Source organism: Pseudophryne corroboree, chromosome 1 (assembly GCF_028390025.1).
Source record: "Pseudophryne corroboree isolate aPseCor3 chromosome 1, aPseCor3.hap2, whole genome shotgun sequence".
NCBI lineage: Eukaryota > Metazoa > Chordata > Amphibia > Anura > Myobatrachidae > Pseudophryne > Pseudophryne corroboree.
Genome location: NC_086444.1, coordinates 368,461,031 through 368,481,119, shown reverse-complemented (window position 1 = coordinate 368,481,119; position 20,089 = coordinate 368,461,031). Strand labels below are relative to the sequence as shown.

Here is a 20,089-nt window from a genome sequence, read left to right as displayed (position 1 = left end):
CCTTTGTGGTATGGGGTTTAAAACTTGGGTGTCCTTCTGTACATGACCGGCCATCGGCCATCATATGTGCGAGCCGACTGGGATATTGAGAGGGATCCTATTGTATCCCTCTCTGGGAATGCTGCAGCGAGAAGCCCAGAAGCTTCTATGAGGCAACGGCATCTATAGTTAGTGTTGCTTATTAGGTACAAACTCCGGAAAGTTTTGCTTACCAGAGCTTGATGCATATGGGGAATGCAATTAGACCTCCCAGAGCAGTATTCTTGGAGTTTTTGGTGTTGGTGCATCCCACCCTAAGTGTTCAAGTGATTTCTTCTTGTCACAAATATTTGTTAATATTACCAAAATTAAAATATGTAAGTGGAATGGCCTTCAGTCAGTAACACAGTGTTTACTTTAGGCACAATAGTCTCCACCAAGAAAACAATCGGCAATTGAATTTAGCACAAAGGCATAGAAACGGGATATAGTTATGTATACAATACCGACAGCAACATCCCGCACCCCTCTAAATCCCGACAGTCGGCATGCTGACTAGCAGTGACTATTCACACTCGCTGTGCTCACCCCCCCCCCCCTTCCCCGGCATTCTGTTGCCGGGACCCCGCGGTCAGTATGCTGACCACCGGGATCCCCAGGGCCGGTGACGCGGTGCCAACCCCTAATCTCTAATTATTCCTTGCTTGCACCCTATAGAGGAGTGCAGAAAAATTAGCGCTGTTCATGGTACCGTATATCGATCATATGTGGGCACTGCACCCAGACATCAGGGTATTGTTCGGAGGTTCATCCACCAAATTGAATTTTATTTGTGGGACTTGTTTTCAGCAATAATATTTCTATTCAACATGTATTGTTCTCAAAATAAGTCATATATTTAAACAATGTCTCTATCAAAACATTGCACAGTGTGTGACTGCAATATAAAATCCAATACAAAAGGAAACAGCTTATATTGTTTTTATTTAAAAGATAGTAACAATATATAACTCATCAGAGCCCCAGGTTTTGCTGCTTAAAATAAAAATATAAACTACCTTTACTCATATGGTTTATAAAACATTTAATTAAATATCTTGTAATGATGACGCAAAACATTAATCTAGAACAGTAAAATATGTGATAAATTAGTAAAAAAACAATTACAGTGTAGGGTGTGCTGTACTCACACACCGAGACTGAGTGGTCCCGCTACACCTGTAACTTTACTGTCTTTCTAGAGCTCTTGTATAGCTGAAAAAGCCGGCGGTACAGAGGGCGTGATCACATGGCAACGGGGTTGTGGCCACATCATGATAATGGGAGAGGCCACATTCCTAGGTGTATACTGTATCTAGTGCTTTTGGATTGTTAGGCTGTTCCTTACCCACACTCTTTCCCAAAATGCTTGTTAACAGGCAGAACAAGGACACAGATTATTTTGTCCCAGGTTTGCATGTTTGCAACATATCCAAATTTGAGCATGTCCTCAAATTGGCACTGCCCCACAATTCTAGAGTCCAACAGAACATACCTCCTAACATTTCAAGCTATTTCTTTTCAAATACCCATTCATTGCCATGTGGTGCCCGTTCACCACTGCTCTGCTATGCATAAAGTTGTCCCAAATTGAATGACAGGACTGACAGCCTAATTCAAGTTGGATCGCATAAGAAATCCAACAAGCAGTTTCTCGATAGTTGGTAAACTGTGCATGAGCAGGACCCATTCTGCACATGTGCAGAACAGGTCCTGCTCGCACCACAGTAAACTTACTGACAGGCAGAGGCATTCAGGGGGAGGGACTGGGGCATAAATTAAGAAGGAAGTCCAGGTAGAGAGCATTTTGTCCCTCCTGGAATGGGTCATGATGGGAGGTATAGTCTGTGTATATTAAATTTTAACTAATAGTTTAATAATGCCTGGGTACTGTTTATAGCTCCACCTAATTTAAAGACAACTATTTTATAAACTTTTCTTGTAGTGGAACAGAGACAACTTAATCTTAAAATACACATAGAAAAATAAAATTATTTATCTTGTCACATGCAAGAATAGCTGCAGCCTATGTACTACTTACACACTGGGACTGGACTCAGAAGGACTTTCTGTGTGTGTATCTATCTCTAGACCCAAATGGTTTAGTTGCATAACAGTTCACACAGGACTCAGGCACCCAGGCAGGGAGGAGGAGAAGCTGGGATCCCTGTGTCACTTACAGCTCTCTCCACCCTCCTATCTCTCCTCTGGTCAGAAAGCTCTGTTGGTAGCTAATGAAACATGACATTCCTGTGTCTCTACCTGCACTGCATACTGTCCTGCTTGCATTATGGCTGCTGGTTCTGCTGCTGCTTAAGAAGTAAAGCTAGTGATGTCAGAGTGTGCTCTGGTCGGGGTCCCCTTGACAAAGGGGGGACCGGGGTACAGTATGGTCTGCATCCCCACCTTAATCTGGCTATGATTGCTAAGGATTACATTTGCAAAACTGCTTTTGCAATCCATGCTTAATTGGGCCCTGATTTCTCAAATTGTGACTGACCAGCCTTAATTAGGACAAATGGGAGGGATAATAGGGAGTTCTGGGAGTGGTGACATAAAGGAATAATTAAGTTATATAGAGAGAGAGAACTCTGCAACAAGCACAATGAAGTGCTTGAGAGAGAGAGAGAGAACTCTGCAACAAGCACATTGAAGTGCTTGAGAGAGAGAGAGAGAGAGAGAGAGAGCTCTGCAACTGTAAGTCACTGTTCTGCCAGTGATAAACCACTACCTCCAGGTACATTCCTTTAACATTACATTCTTTTATGTCAAAATTAGGCTAGGCAACCTGTGGCTGTGCAGCAGTAAAGCAGTAAGCGGTTTACGTGCCACCTTCTATGAACAGACTCCCTCCCAAACAATATTCTATTCCACTGTTTGGCAAAATGTAAAGGTGCGATGTAACCTTACGATTTGACTGTGTAGTCAAAATCGTAAGGATAGTTAGTGCAAATCGCACCGTGTGTACACAGCTTGCGATACCGATGCACGCTCCCGCGGGATCGGTATCACAAGAAAAAATAGACTATACAGGCAAGTCAATGTTGACTATCTAGTTCAAAGTATGCCATAGTCAAAATCGCACCGTGTGTATAGACAATATCGGTGCTTCTGGGGGAGTTCAAGGGAAATCGCATACTCAAAATCGGACATAGACAATATCTCACCGTGTATAGCAGCCCAGTCTTAAGGTTGCCTATATGGACAATGAAGACCAGCTAAGCTGTGTAATCAGTAACCAGTGTTTCAAATCATTATTTTATAGTATCACACCACAATAAACCAAGTCACAGGAAGCATTGCAATAATATAGAGCATTACATAGCACTACAGAATAGAAGCCAAGCATATATGTCTTTGTGGTTACAGCAGTTACTGGTACTTTCCGCATTCTGAATCACAGTTTTGACTTGGATCATTTTCACTTGTAGTCAAACATTACTACAAAACAAACCATAATTATAATACTTGACAAAATAGGCACTTGTGGTTTCCATGTTCTAGTGGAAACCAGCCCAAACAGTCTATCTCTAAGACTGGTTGAGAATGTGGGAGAAAGGGGAGACTACTGCCTGTTTTACAATATGTATTTATGTACACACTGCATGGGAAAAGTATAGCTCTGAGCTTGTGGACATTAAGGGGTCTATTCATGAAGCAGTGAAAAATGTGGAGAAGTGAGCCAGTGGAGAAGTGGCCCATCACCACCAATCAGCATTGAATTAACATTTATAATTTGCATACTATAAAATTGTACGGAGCAGCTGATTGGTTGCCATGGGCAACTTCTCCACTGGCTCACTTCTGCTCACTTTTCACTGCTTCATGAATAGACCCCTAAGTCCTTTTGCAGAGAGGGAATGACCACCAACAGCAAGAAACATCCTTGAAAATGTGTCTTCTCCTTTGTATAATACAATAATCGTGCTCCACTAAATGAAACTCTGATTCTTCACGACTCCACCAAAAACCTATATGCTAGAGCAGAAACCTTGGTGCACATCTGCAAATAACTTCATTCATCGGGGCAAATGCTGTACTTGCTTTTACTATTAGTGTATAGTGCGTAGTCAGTATGGCTGGAAATCCTCCAACAATGGCAGTTTAGCGAGTGCTGTATTTCTGGGCACTTACATTCTTCTCATTCAGATGTCATAGCAGACTGTAGATTATGAACACAGTAATAACTTCTATAGACAAGCATGAGGTTTGAAGTGACTGCAGTATATAGAGAAAAAACTGAGGAACGTCTGAGTAGAGGCTCATGGGCCAGATCCTTCACAGTGTTTCTGTAGTTCCCGCCATCCCTGATAATCTCCGAAAACTATAAAGTAACATAATGTTTCAACAATATCCCACTTGCAAAAGCAGTTCATGAATTACTTGTGCAGTGTGCTCTAGACCATATATTTGCTTCATATTTATATGTGGGTATGATTTGTGACTGAAAATTAGGGTGAAAGGAAAATATAATGAGTGCTTGTGTACAACACCAACAGCAAAGGAAATAAGCAGATCCATTGCTTTAATAACCAGCAGCCCGTCCCAGCTTCCTCTCATCCGCATAGGCAAACAGACAGCCCTTTTGTTGGGAAGCTCCTTGGACAACATTCAATGAATATAAAGCTTTCTTAATCTCATGACCTCTGTCCCGGAGTCCCCGTTGTATAGCCTGAAACAAAGAGACATCACAAGGTTGATAATACACCAAATATTTATTTATATTTACTAAAAACAGATTAGGGCTCATGCTGAGTGAGTCTGTCAGTAGCTGTATCCCTTGCGGGAGCCTGAGTACTGGCGCCCTACATAAACACACTGGTGATGATGACAGCTGTCAGTGCTAGATGGTTGCTTCTGATTGGCTGATTGCAGAATCATCTCTGAAGCTAAGGGTGCATCCTTCATTGATTCTGCCTATATTTTACTATTTTTAGGCATTTTTAATTTTGACATCGCCTTTATGGCAGTTTTATGTCAGTCTGGTCAAACTCCCATGATAAGAACCCTCACTGACGTAAAACAGATGCACATCAATACTGTGTTACAAAACCCTATCAAAATTGCTGACTAGTAAATACAGTGGTTTGCTGTTTTAATTTCCCAGTGATGTGCAGGGGTTTTCAATCCCTGAAAAACCGGCATCATTACCTTGCCTGTCTGTCTGTCTGCCTGTCTGTCATGTGAATTGAGAAGATTAAATGCACACCTTTATTATGACTTTCCCTGCTTCCTTATGAAATAAATATGGCACTTCTGAATACTGTCCGAATAAAAACCTTTAGGCCTCATAACTAATGTCAGTTTTATAGTATGTTTGGAGATGACTCTGTATCGCACGCTGCTGAGACCGTTTTAGCGTCTTTTGCTGCAGTCACATTTGCAACTATATACTAATGCTAGTAAAATCTCCTTGTGTACAAGTGTGCGTCTGAATGTGCAAGGGCTGAGACACCCATTTGTGCATCTGCAGTCACAGCTATTGGAAGCACCATTGGGACATGCATCAACCCCATGGTAGGTGCAGAATCTACGTCAGAGTATGGCCTCCCATGTACGTGATTAAACATCTGAATTTGCATCCACTCCGGTGACATATCCGCGTCACTCCCATAACACACCCAGCAGATGGAATATCTTTGTGTGTCTGTTTAGCCACCACTCAGTTTCACGCCAGGAATAGCCAATATATTCAAAATCTAGTGCTGCTCAATTGGACCTGCGGCTCTATACGCAGACACTGTGGGACATGTGCTGCATGACATTAAATTAAAATTTCTCTAGCATCCAATAGGGATATTGGGGACACATTAGTACGCAGGGAATTATAGACGGTGGTCCAAAGGAACCAGTGCACTTTAAATTTCTTCCACTGGGTGTGCTGGCTCCTCCCCTCTATGCCCCCTCCCACAGGCAGTTTAGAAAAAAAGTGCCCTCAGGAGAGGTTGCACACTCTGCTAGCTCCAGAGTTTTTCTTCATTTTATTTTAAACTTTGTTTATTTCGGTATGCTGTTTGGGCAACAGCATACCTGTGCCGTGGGAGTTAGGGGAGGGGACGGTCACCGGCCTTGAGAAGTGCAGAGCCACTTCCCCGCTGCAGAACCACCATCCTGAGGGGTTGTTTGTTCAGCGGGGCACTGCGCCTTGGCTGTCGCAACTACAGCACGCCACACACCCCTAAAACTGCCTGAAGGTGATCATCGGTGGTGAGTACACACCGGGGACCCCGCAAGGGGGGCCCACGGTTCTTGGTGCGGCCGAAGCGCTGGTGTGGCATACGGGTTCCTCCTGTGGGGGTCCCGCTATAGCCCCTGCGTGAGACTGGCTAGCGATGGCTGTACTAAACATTCATGTGAAGCTACAGCATGGTTAGGAGACAGGGCCAGTATAAATATATATACTGCGCCATTACTGGGGGGCGGAGCTACATCAGAGCGGGCTCAGCGGCATTTTGGCGCTTTCCTCTGCATAAGCAGCAGCAGCTTCACTCAGCTCCTCCAAACTGTCACGCTGGATCACTGGTACAGGGTGTTGATTAGGGGGAGAGCCACTAATTGTGCACAGATATTATTCCTCTTAGGGAATTACATTGTATAAGCAGTTCTCACTGTTATGTAAAAATGCTGACAGCCTCACTGGGGCGCTGCAGCCTTGGGTGCGCTGGGTCCTCTCTTCCTCTGCGTCTCCTCTCACATGCAATAGGGCAGCCTTACATTGTAATCAGTCTGTGGTGTATGTGTATTGTGTTTTCATTATGGTAAAACAAAAGTTATGCAGTGAATGCAATACCATATTCTCCCCTCTTTCATCTGGTTCCATATCATGTGAGCAGTGTAGTTAGTCATCACAAAATGCTGAAGACAATGAGGGGGAGAGTCACGAGCCCACCTGGCTGGGGGCTATCAAAACTATGATGTCTGATATGTCATCTCATCTCACTGCAAATGCCAACAAAACACAGGAACTGCAAAAATCAGTAGCAGATCTAGCTGCCAGTGCTGATGTTCCTCATCCCCCCCTCTCTACTGCAGGTCCACATAAACGTACTTTACCTGCACTTCTATCAGATACTGATGATGATATACAGGATGATGGGGACGATGTGGATCCCATAAGTGGGGATTCCACTCCTACACAGAGTACTGAACCCCTTATTTTAGCTATATGGGATGTGCTAAAGCTCCCCCTAGAGGACGCTGCAAATCAGCAGTCGTTTTTCCTCCTTCAAGACAAACTGTCACATTTCCTGATTCTAAAGCATTAGATGATTTATTTAAGCTAGCCTGAAAAATCCAGATAAATACCAAAACGGTTTTTGCATAAGTTTCCCTTTGCCCCTGAGGGTAGAAAGTTCTGGGAAGAATCTCCGGTTGTAGACGTCTTGGTGTCTCGTCTCTCTAAGAAGGCGGTACTCCCGGCTCCAGGCTCCTTTACGGTAAAGGACCCGGGGGATAGGAAAATTGAGGCCCCACTGAAATCTATCTACATTACTGCAGGTGTATCTCCATGACCGGTCATTGCAGGTTGCTGGATGACACATGCAATTCACTCCTGGGCTACTCAAATTCAGGAGGGTCTCTCGGGTGACATTACCCTAGTTACTACGGTGACTTTCCTAAAACATATTCAGGACACGGCAAGAGTCCTCTGTGACTCCCTAAAAGAGATTGGTAATATTAATGCTAGGACCACTGCTATGGCTGTGTCAGCACGCAGAGCTATATGGTTGCGTCAGTGGATTGCAGACGCTGACTCCAAACGCAATGTGGAATCTCTTCCCTTTACAGGTGAATGGCTCTTCGGAGGCGAATTGGATGCATGGATCTTCAAAGCTACTGCTGGGAAATCCGCGTTTCTTCCCCCAAGGGCTCCACCTGCTAGACGCACCTACCCGGAACCATCTACTCAGTCCTTTCGGTCCACCAGATTTCGATCTAGGGTCAGAGGTTCATCTAATGCAGCTAGAGCAGGGGTGGGCAATTATTTCAGCTGAGGGGCCACTTCACATTTCCTGTCAGTATCCGAGGGCCACAAACAAAATAGCAGCTCCCCCCACTTGCCAAAAATATAGGGACGTGGCTGTATGTGGAAGGGGTGTGGGCAAAAAATAATACAGATTCATATAAGGCTGCACAATAGTCTCCATTATTCAAATTGCGCCACACAGCGCCACTTACACACATTACACCAGGTAGAGTCCCTTTTACACACATTACGGCAGGTAGAGCCCCCTTTTACACATTACGGCAGGTAGAGCCCCCTTTTACACATTACAGCAGGTAGAGCCCCCTTTTACACATTACAGCAGGTAGAGCCCCCTTTTACACATTACAGCAGGTAGAGCCCCCTTTTACACATTACAGCAGGTAGAGCCCCCTTTTACATATTAACATTTAGTAATAGTACAGAGTGCGCTCCGGGTGTCACCACACCCGGTGAAGCCTCTGGGCGACACGGTGACAGAACACGGTGGGGTTGACAGTGACAGACATGGTGGGGTTGACAGTGACAGAACACAGCGGGGGTGACACAGTGACAGAACACGGCGGGGGTGACACAGTGACAGAACACGGGGGTGACAGTGACAGAACACAGGGGGGTGATAGTGACAGAACACGGGGGGGTGATAGTGACAGAACACGGGGGGTGTGACACTGTGACAGAACACGGGGATGACACGGTGACAGAACATGGGGGGGTGACACGTGACAGAACACAGGGGTGACATGGTGACAGAACACAGGAGGGGATGGTACAGCGAGAGCTAAAGTTCTCTCCCCGCAACCTAAAAAAAGTCTGACGCCACTGCCCGCACACACAAATATACACACACTATCACACACACACTCTCTCACACACACACACACACACACACACTTTCTTTCACTTTTCCCATTTACTTACTGATCTGGCTGGTAGTGGCAGGAAGGATGGATCTGTAGCAGTTTGCCTCTTGTCCCGTGTAGCTCCGCCCCCCCAGGGCCCGTGTAGCCCCGCCCCCATCGGCACATAGCTCCGCCCCCTTTTCGGCTGAACACAGCCGTTGTCACTGTGGACGGGAGGAGGAGGAGGCTGCTACAACACAGCAGGGGTGAGAGGCGCCGCCGGCAGCTAGGAGGTACTGCAGTGCAGAGCAATGACAAGCAGCTCAGCCGGTCGGGCCGCTTGTCATTACTCGCTGGTGGGAGGCAGTGGGCCGGGCAGGATCGGTTTGCGGGCCGCATCCGGCCCGCGGGCCGTATTTTGCCCACCCCTAAGCTAGAGGCACCAGGGGTAAACCTAAGAAACCAGCTGTTGCCGGCTCTCAAGAACAGAGCACCAGTTCAGCTTCCGCAAAAACCTCAGCATGACGGTGCCCGCCCACCCCGGGAGGATCTCGAGGTGGGAGCCTGGTTACGTCACTTCAGCCACATCTGGGAAAGTTCCTTCCAGGACACCTGGATAAGGGATCTTATTTCTCAGGGTTACAAGCTGGAGTTTGACGGTGCTCTTCCCCAACGATTTTTCAAATCAAGCTTACCAGCTTTATAAAATATGCATGTTACGCCACTACAGGTCATCACAAAGTTGGTCCAGTCCCAAGTCATTGTTCTAGTACCCCTGCAACAGTGAGGACAAGGTTACTACTCCAGTCTGTTCGTTGTGCCAAAACCAGGCGGGTCTGTGAGGCTCATTTTGAATCTGAAGTCCTTAAAAAATTCAAGATGGAAACTTTGAGAGTAGTGATCACAGGCCTGGAACATCAGGAATTCCTAGTGTCCATGGATATCAAGGACGCCTACCTCCACATCCCAATTTGGCCTCCTCATCAGGCCTATCTGAGGTTTACCCTGCTGAACGATCACTACCAGTTCCAGGCATTGCCCTTCGGCCTGTCTACAGCTCCGAGGGTGTTCACGAAGGTGATGGTGAAAATAATGTTCCAGCTCAGAGTCCAGGGGGTCAAGGTGGTCCCTTACCTGGACGATCTCCTGATAAAAGCGAGTTCCAGGGAGCTCCTACTGCTCTAAATAGATTGCATTATACACCTTCTGTCACACCACGGATGGATCCTCAATCTACAGAAGTCCCACCTGGAGCCAACTCAGCGGCTCCTGTTTCTGGGAATGCTACTGGATACAGTAGCACAGAAAGTGTTCCTCCCAAAGGACAAAGTGAGAACTCTCCAGGAAATGGTGCACATGGTTCTCTGTCCAACTCGAGTTTCCATTCATTTTGCATAAGATTGTTGGGAAAGATGGTAGCCTCGTACGAGGCCATCCAGTATGGACGGTTCCATGCCAGACCTTTTCAACTGGACATCCTGCACAAGTGGTCCAGTTCCCATCTTCAGATGCACTGGATGATTCAACTGTCACCCCAGGCCAGAATTTCACTCCTGTGGTCGCTGCAGTCTTCCAATCTCCAGGAAGGTCGACACTTCGGAATTCAGGATTGGATTCTCCTCACGACGGATGCGAGTCTGAGAGGATGCGGGGCTGTCACCCAAGGGGTGCAGTTCCAGGGCAGGTGGTCTGCCCAAGAGGCCCTACTTCCGATCAACATCCTGGAACTTCGAGCTATCTACAATGCCCTGATTCAGGCCTCCCTTCTGCTAGGGGATCAAGCAATCCAGGTACAGTCGGATAACACCACGGCTGTGGCGTACATCAATCAACAAGGAGGGACAAAAAGCAGGGCCTGCATGTGAGAAGTATCAAGAATACTCCTCTGGGCAGAAAGAAATGCACTAGCACTGTCCGCAATCTTAATTCCGGGAGTGGACAACTGGGAAGCGGACTTCCTGAGTCGCCACGATCTCCACCCAGGGGAGTGGGGCCTACATCCTCAAGTGTTTCAACAGATTATCGACCGGTGGGGTTGCCCCCAGATCGACATGATGGTGTCTCGCCTCAACAAGAAACTTCGCTCCTACTGCTCGGAAACCAGAGACCCTCAGGCATGCGCAGTGGATGCACTAACGTCGCCTTGGCCTTACCAGCTGGTCTACATATTTCCTCCGATTCCGTTGATCCCAAAGGTGCTCAAGAGGATCCAGAATCAAGGTGTACAAGCAATTCTGCTTGCCCCGGATTGGCCCCGGAGAGCGTGGTACGCGGATCTTCTGTACATGTCCGTCAAAGACCCTTGGCCTCTACCACTCAGAAGAGATCTTCAACAAGGACCGTTCGTCTACCGGGACTTAGGGTGGCTTTGTTTGACGGCATGGAAGTTGAGCGGAACATCCTAGCTCACAAGGGACTTTCCAAAAAGGTCACTGCCACTATGGTGCAAGCCAGAAAATCTGTGACGTAAAAACACTATCATAATATCTGGCGGAGATACGTCTCCTGGTGCGAGGAATGCACATATCTATCTGCCATTTTTCACTTGGGAAGATTTCTTAGTTTCCTGCAGGCTAGAGTGGATCAAGGCTTACGTCTGGGATGCATTAAGGTTTACATTTCGGCTCTTTCAGTCTTCTTCCAAAAGAAGTTGGCTATACTGCCTGAAGTTCAGACCTTCTTGCAAGGAGTGCTTCACATCCAACCTCCGTTTGTGCCGCCTACGGCTCCTTGGGATTTGGATGTGGTATTACGATTCCTACAGTCCTCCTGGTTTGAACCTCTAATGACAGTAGATGACAAGTACCTCACATGGAAGATGGTGATGTTACTGGCCCTGGCTTCTGCTAGACGTGTCTCAGAATTGGGGGCCTTATCGTATAAAAGTCCGTATTTGGTCTTTTACGAGGACAGAGCGGAGCTCCGGACTAGACAGCAGTTCCTGCTAAAGGTTGTTTTCGCGTTTCATCTAAATCAACCTATTGTGGTTATGTCCAGTTCTGACGCTTCTGCTCCTCCGGAGGCATTGGATGCTGTGCGTGCCTTGAAGATCTATGTCAAGCGTACAGCTCAGAACAAAAAGATGGATTCCGTGTTCGTGCTCCTTATGATGCGCAGAAAAAGGGTTGCCCTGCTTCAAAGCAGTCCATTGCTCGTTGGATTCGACTTACTCTCCAACAGGCCTATGTGTCGGCAGCCTTACCTGTTCCTAAGTCTCTGAAGGCCCACTCTACTGGATCAGTGGGCTCTTCCTGGGTGGCTGCCCGTGGAGTCTCGGCCTTGCAACTATGCCGAGCCGCTACCTGGTCGGGGAAGAACACCTTTGTGAAGTTCTACAAGTTTGATACCCTTGCCAAAGAGGATACCCAGTTTGTGCAGGTGGTGCTGCAGATGTCTCCGCACGTTCCCGCCCGTTCTGGAAGCTTTGAGACATCCCCATCATACTAATGTGTCCCCAATATACCTTATGGATGCTAGAGAAAATAGGATTTTAAATACCTACCGGTAAATCCTTTTCTCATAGTCCATAAGGGATATTCGGCGCCCGCCTGTGTGCAGTGACTTTATGCAGGCTCTCTGTCAGGTGTTACCTGTTCAGCCATTGCTGTTTATGTTGCCAGATGTTGCTGGCCCAGTTATGTTATGGTGTGCTGGAGGGGGCATAGAGGGGAGGAGCCAGCACACCCAGTGGAAGAAATTTAAAGTGCACTGGCACCTTTGGACCCCATCTATACCCCATTGTACTAATGTGTCCCCAATATCCCTTATGTTATGGACTACGAGAAAAGGATTTACCGGTAGGTATTTAAAATCCTATTTTAGCCCTTATGGAGAGATAAGAACTCTAGATCTGTGTCACATATTCTTCAACTATAGCAAAATCTTTCTCTTATGGGCAAAACCATGTGCACTGCAGGTGGGGCAGATACAATATGTGCAGAGAGAGTTAGATTTGGGTGGGTTATATTTGTTTCTGTGCAGGGTAAATACTGGCTGCTTTATTTTTTCACTGCAATTTAGATTTGAGTTTGAACACACCCCACCCAAATCTAACTCTCTCTGCACATGTTATATCTGCCCCATCTTCAGTGCACATAGTTTTGCCCATTAGAGAACAAATTTGCTGCTGCGATCATGTCTGAATTAGGCCCAATACCCCCAGGTCTTCAAGCTCCTGATAGCAGGAACCTATTAACTCATGGTATTGTAGGAAGAACTGAATGGAACACTAATGGAACAGGCAGACAGTAGTTGATAACATGGTACTGGGAAAAGGAAAGATGCTCAAAGTTGTAGATACAAACAGACCAGACATGAGGTTGACAGGAACACAGTACAATGGCCCTCATTCCGAGTTGATCGCTCGCTAGCTACTTTTAGCAGCTGTGCAAATGCATAGTCGCCGTCCACGGGGCAGTGTATTTTCGCTTTGCAAGTGTGAGAACGGCTTTGCAGCCGAGCTCTGCAAAAACAGTTTGTGCAGTTTCTGAGTAGGTCTGGACTAACTCAGCCCTTGCAATCACTTCAGTCTTTTTGGTCCCGGAATTGACGTCAGACACCCACCCTGCAAACGCATGGACATGCCTGCGTTTTTCCAAACACTACCAGAAAATGGTCAGTTGACACCCATAAACACCCTCTTTCTGTCAATCTCCTTGCAATCGGCTGTGCGAGTAGATTCTTCGTTAAATCCATCGCTCAGCAACAATCCGCTTTGTACCCATACGACGCGCTTGCACATTGCGGTGCATACGCATGCGCAGTTTTGCTGAATTTTGAGCTGATCACTGTGCAGCGTAAAATGGCAGCGAGCGATCAACTCGAAATGACCCCCAAAGTCCAGGTAACAATCTCAAGTCAGGGGCAGGCAGCAGGCAAGTCAGAATAGAGTCATCTGTCTGAGGTCAGGGGCAGGCAGGGCAAAGTCCATTAAACAATCCAAGTTCAGAGCAGTAAGCAGGCAATAATAAGTCCAGTAACAGACCAAAGTCAGGAGAGGAGAACAAAGCAGAATCCAAAAATAGTTTGGATCACATCCTGGGAAGACTCACAGGAAAACAGTATCAGCACACTGGTCAGACTAAACTATTATCATCACAGGAGCACAAGGGGGCCTTAAAAAGCCCTGAGTACCAATTAGAAAAGGCCTGGCCCAGAATCGCTTGGTCAAGAACTAACCGGGGGAATCTGTGCTGTTACCAAAAGCAGACGAGAAGGCATTGTCTAGCTTCAAGCTCAGAAACTGGAACAGCAGAATAAAAACATGGCTACCGTGAAAGGAAATTCAGTGTACAGCACATATACGGCTAACCCTGAGGAGAAAAGTGAAAATAGACAGGCAACTGGCATAGACAGGAGTAACAGCAGCGGCATCTGTGTGGATAATGCTAGCTGCCTTTGCAAATGACACTTTTTCAGGCATTTGAAAGCATTATATTTTTCAGACTCAATCCCATGGGGTATATTTACTAAGGTCCCGATTTTGACCGAGATGCCGTTTTTTCTTCAAAGTGTCATCTCGGTAATTTACTAAGCAAAAATCACGGCAGTGATGAGGGCATTCGTAATATTTTGGAAGTCCTAGGAAAAAATCACGAATCAATACACCATCGGTCAAATACGCCTGCAATTTGGTAGAAATCGGGAATTTACTAAAAAGTGCAAAACACAAACACTGCCGACAATAGCCAAACACTGCCGTGATGAAATACAAATCGTGAAAAAGTGCTAAAAAAAACCAGACCTGCTTTTTTATCCCGTGTTTGTATAGGCATGCACGGATCCATGAGATCCGTGCATGTTTTTCAGTGGGAAGGGGTGGGAAATGTTATAATTAAAAAAAAAAAAATGCGTGGGGTCCCCCCTCCTAAACCAAACCAGCCTCGGGCTCTTTGAGCCGGCCCTGGTTGCAAAAATATGGGGGAAAAATTGACAGGGGTTCCCCCATATTTAAGCAACCAGCACCGGGCTCTGCGCCTGGTCCTGGTTCCAAAAATACGGGGGACAAAAAGCGTAGGGGTCCCCCGTATTTTTGAAACCAGCACCGGGCTCCACTAGCTGGACAGATAATGCCACAGCCAGGGGTCACTTTTATACAGTGCCTTGCGGCCGTGGCATCAAATATCCAACTAGTCACCCCTGGCCGGGGTACCCTGGGGTAGTGGGGACCCCTTCAATCAAGGGGTCCCCCCCCCAGCCACCCAAGGGCCAGGGGTGAAGCCCGAGGCTGTCTCCCCCATCCAATGGGCTGCGGATGGGAGGCTGATAGCCTTTGTTGAAAGTAATGAATATTGTTTTTAGTAGCAGTACTACAAGTCCCAGCAAGCCTCCCCCGCAAGCTGGTACTTGGAGAACCACAAGTACCAGCATGCGGCGGAAAACCGGGCCCGCTGGTACCTGTAGTACTACTACTAAAAAAATACCCCAATAAAGACATTACACACACACCTTGAAAGTATAACTTTAATACATACATACACACCACCATATACACATACTTACCTTATGTTCACACGAGGGTCGGTCCTCTTCTCCAGTAGAATCCGTGGTGTACCTGTTGAAAAAATCCTACTCACCAAATCCAGTGTAGAGGGCTCCTCGGATAATCCAATTGTAATCCACGTACTTGTAAAAATACAAAAACGGGACACCCGACCACGAACTGAAAGGGGCCCCATGTTTTCACATGGGACCCCTTTCCCCGAATGCCAGAAACCCCCTCTGACTGATGTCTAAGTGGGTTTCTTCAGCCAATCAGGGAACGCCACGTTGTGGCATCCTCCTGATCGGCTGTGTGCTCCTGTACTGTATGACAGGCGGCACACGGCAGTGTTACAATGTAGTGCCTATGCGCTCCATTGTAACCAATGGTGGGAACTTTGTTGTCAGCGGTTGACTGAAAGTGACCTCACCGCTGACCACAAAGTTCCCACCATTGGTTACAATGGAGCGCATAGGCGCTACATTGTAACACTGCCGTGTGCCGCCTGTCATACAGTACAGGAGCACACAGCCGATCAGGAGGATCCCACAACGTGGCGTTCCCTGATTGGCTGATGGAACCCACTTAGACATCAGTCAGAGGGGGTTTCTGGCATTCGGGGAAAGGGGTCCCATGTGAAAACATGGGGCCCCTTTCAGTTCGTGGTCGGGTGTCCCGTTTTTTTATTTTTACAAGTACGTGGATTACAAATGGATTATCCGAGGAGCCCTCTACACTGGATTTGGTGAGTAGGATTTTTTCAACAGGTACACCATGGATTCTACTGGAGAAGAGGACCGACCCTCGTGTGAACATAAGGTAAGTATGTGTATATGGTGGTGTGTATGTATGCATTAAAGTTATACTTTCAAGGTGTGTGTGTAATGTCTTTATTGGGGTATTTTTTTAGTAGTAGTACTACAGGTACCAGCGGGCCCGGTTTTCCGCCGCATGCTGGTACTTGTGGTTCTCCAAGTACCAGCTTGCGGGGGAGGTTTGCTGGGACTTGTAGTACTGCTACTAAAAACAATATTCATTACTTTCAACAAAGGCTATCAGCCTCCCACCCGCAGCCCATTGGATGGGGGGGACAGCCTCGGGCTTCACCCCTGGCCCTTGGGTGGCTGGGGGGGGGGACCCCTTGATTGAAGGGGTCCCCACTCCCCCAGGGTACCCCGGCCAGGGGTGACTAGTTGGATATTTGATGCCACGGCCGCAAGGCACTGTATAAAAGTGACCCCCGGCTGTGGCATTATCTGTCCAGCTAGTGGAGCCCGGTGCTGGTTTCAAAAATACGGGGGCTCCTACGCTTTTTGTCCCCCGTATTTTTGGAACCAGGACCAGGTGCAGAGCCCGGAGCTGGTTGCTTAAATATGGGGGAACCCCTGTCAATTTTTCCCCCATATTTTTGCAACCAGGGCCGGCTCAAAGAGCCCGAGGCTGGTTTGGCTTAGGAGGGGGGACCCCACGCAATTTTTTTTTTTTAAGTTTAAACATTTTTTATTTTTTTTACAAGGTGCACAATGAAGCCCTGCACGGATCTCTCAGATCCGGCCGAGATTCATTGTATTAAAGTCGGCAGTGTTTTACAAGTCACTCACGTAAAACACTGCCTAAAAAAACGAATGACATCGACATCGGAAAAACCGAAAATGCAGAATACGGCAGCTTAGTAAATTAGTCGTAATCAATTCAAAAAGTTGCATATTTACACTTTCGATGTCATTCGTGATTGAACTTTGACCTCAAACGGGAAAATACGATTCTTAGTAAATTTACCCCTATGTGTCTAGCTCAAGTGAATGCATCGGGGAAAGCCTAGATGATCCCCAATGACCTCCTTTATGCGGCTAAAACTGCAATTAACAACCACATGTCATAATATGCTTTTGACATTTGGATTAACTGGCGTTAATTGCAATACAAATTCCAGTGAGTTTAAGTCCTAAAACTGATCGCATATAGGGGGTCATTCCGAGTTGTTCGCTCGCTAGCAGATTTTAGCAGCATTGCACACGCTAGGTCGCCGCCCTCTGGGAGTGTATCTTAGCTTAGCAGAATTGCGAACAAAAAATTAGCAGAATTTGCGAATAGAAAATTCTTAGCAGTTTCTGAGTAGCTCGAGACTTACTCCTACACTGCGATCAGCTCAGCCCGTTTCGTTCCTGGTTTTTACGTCACAAACACGCCCTGCGTTCGGCCAGCCACTCCCCCGTTTCTCCAGACACTCCCGCGTTTTATCCAGGCACGCCTGCGTTTTTCCGCACACTCCCAGAAAATGCCCAGAAACACCCACTTCCTGTCAATCACACTCCGATCACTTCAACGATGGAAATTCTTCGTTCGGACGTGAGTAAATCTACTAAGTTTTGAGCTAAAATACTTAGCGCATGCGCACTGCGTACCATGCGCATGCGCATTTTCGCCTTAATCGCTCCATTGCGAAAATCGGCAACGAGCGAACAACTCGGAATGACCCCCATAGTGAGAGCACAGAACATCGGCATTGCGTCTTCATGGAGTCAGAGGTGGTACAATGCCCAGAACAGGGCAAGGCCACCCAGCATGTGTGTTGCGCCGCCCCATGATGCGTTTGCAATTTAATTTCAAATACATTGATATGTGGTCAACCCCTGCATGCGCAGCCTGGATGTGCTGGCAGGTGGTCTCGTGCCTTTTTTTTTGTATTCTCGGAGTGGCTGCGTGACATCACGCAGCCGCCCCAAAACCAGTCCGAACATGCCTGTGTTGTCCAGACCATGCCTGCGAAACAACGCATCAATGCTCCCCCGACGACCAGCGCTGTCAATCACCTTGCAGTTGCATCCTTCCGGGATGCGACTGCAAGGTGAAAGGTCGCGCATGCGCACTATGGCTAGTGCGCATGTGCAGACCCAATGGATGCAGCTACTGCATGCGAACACAGCGGCTGCTTCCTTCTCTGAATAACCCCACTGAGTGCATAACAGCTATGATACAGATTTCTCATGATGTAATATGTGCATAGTAAGTCAATATACAGAACTGTATATAGAAAAGTGTGTTACCTCACTGAATGAGCTCTCAAAGTTCAAGATGTTATCTGTTGTGACATGGAGGACAGGAGCTGAAATGGCTTCTTTTAGGCTGTGGCCAAACCACAGTTGGTTCATTATGGCCTGAAAAGAAGTTACATATTACAGGTAGAAATTATTATTTTTATTATTTACAGTTCCTTATATAGTGCAGCATATTCCGTTGCACTTTACAATTGGAAACAATGATAAGACAAACTGGGTAATAACAGACAGACATAGAGGTAAGAAGGCCCTGCTCACAATCTTACAATCTATATGGATTAGGAAGGGTACACAATGATAGGCACTATCTATAGCATAGCAGCCCCACCAGATTGCATAGACAGTCTTGATGAGATGTAATTAGATATGAATGCTTCTGAAGGTCATGTGGGCAGGGAAACCACCGGTGGGCCCTACTGCCTGGGGGCCCACCCCGTCCTCTAGGGATCAGGTTCCAGACTGTGCTGTTACTAATCTAGTATATTATCTTGCATGCACTACAGTATTTACTGTATATATTTATCTAGGGTATTTATCTTGAATACTTGCAAAATGGTTAGGCAAACCAATGTGGTGGCTGGGCACACTCCCTCTGGAGACTGGCCACACCCCTAAACATGGGCCCCTACAACTGCATTCCCCCGGTGTGCCTTACATGCCCCAGTCCGACACTGGATAAGCTTGCCAGAAGAGGGGAGTTTTCAGGGAACGCTTAAAGGTTTGGAGCCTAGAGGAGCGTCTTATCGTGCATGGGAGGGCGTTCCATTGGGTGGGTGCTGCCCAAAGAAAGTCCTGCAATTGTGAATGGGAGCGAGAGATCCATGCAGATGAGAGACGCAGATCTTGTGCAGAGTGGAGAGGTGGGAGTTGGGAGATATTTTGAGATAAGCGAAGAGATGCATGTTGGTTTAGTTAATAGCTTTATAGGTGAGTAGAAGTATTTTTATTTGAATACGGTAGAATATGGGTAACCAGTGGAGGGACTGACAGAGCGGATCTGCAGACGATGCTAGGAAGATTCGCCTTGCAGCTGCATTCAGAATGGATTGTAGCGGTGAGAGTCTTTCTTGGGAAGAACAGTATAGAGACTATTGCAATCGATGCAGGAATTTAATAAAATATCACTTTTATACTGTATATCAATTATTTAGTAATAGAGGATTTAACACTCATTTATACAAAACAATCACACAAAGCAGGATGTGTACCATGCACAAATGAGTTACTTGCCACCGTATAGTAAAACTGTAATTCATATTTACAATTGCTGCATTCATTCTGATGATGCTGTCATGATCATATATAAATTCTAATCTAAAGTCTTATCCTGAAATTAATTAGCATTTCTATTTGGAATGTTACATTTATCAGGTTAAAAATTCAAGTTTTCATTTGTTTGGGCATTTCTGCAGGTTGGGAATGTCATGTGATTATTAATAATGGGATGTTACCACTAGATGGCGCAGGTACAGCACGTGTGGGCAGTAGCACTGGGATTTTCAGCAACATAAAACTCAAGGCAACAGCACAACTAACTAGAGGGAATGTTATAGTTTTTTTTTCAGTTTACATGTTGCCTCAAAGTCAACAGATGTAGTACAAGGTAATTTACACCCATTACACACTGTGCCATACACTGTAATGCCCATTACACATTATGCCACACACTGTAATGCCTTACATATTATACCACACACTGTAATGC

The 20,089-nt window shown here is 46.5% G+C and overlaps 1 protein-coding gene across 1 annotated transcript in view; it reads right to left on the bottom strand.

Annotated features, from left to right (window-relative positions):
* Nucleotides 1-3,257: 3,257 nt before the first annotated feature.
* GGT5 (gamma-glutamyltransferase 5) overlaps nt 3,258-20,089 on the bottom strand; it is a 231,551-nt gene continuing 214,719 nt past the window's right edge. The window contains exons 13-14 of the mRNA XM_063935507.1: nt 18,373-18,483; nt 3,258-4,690 (exon numbers count right to left, since the gene is read on the bottom strand). Of these exons, the coding sequence (XP_063791577.1) occupies nt 4,544-4,690; nt 18,373-18,483 (258 nt within the window). The 3' untranslated portion in view covers nt 3,258-4,543. The remainder of the gene's footprint in view (nt 4,691-18,372; nt 18,484-20,089) is intronic.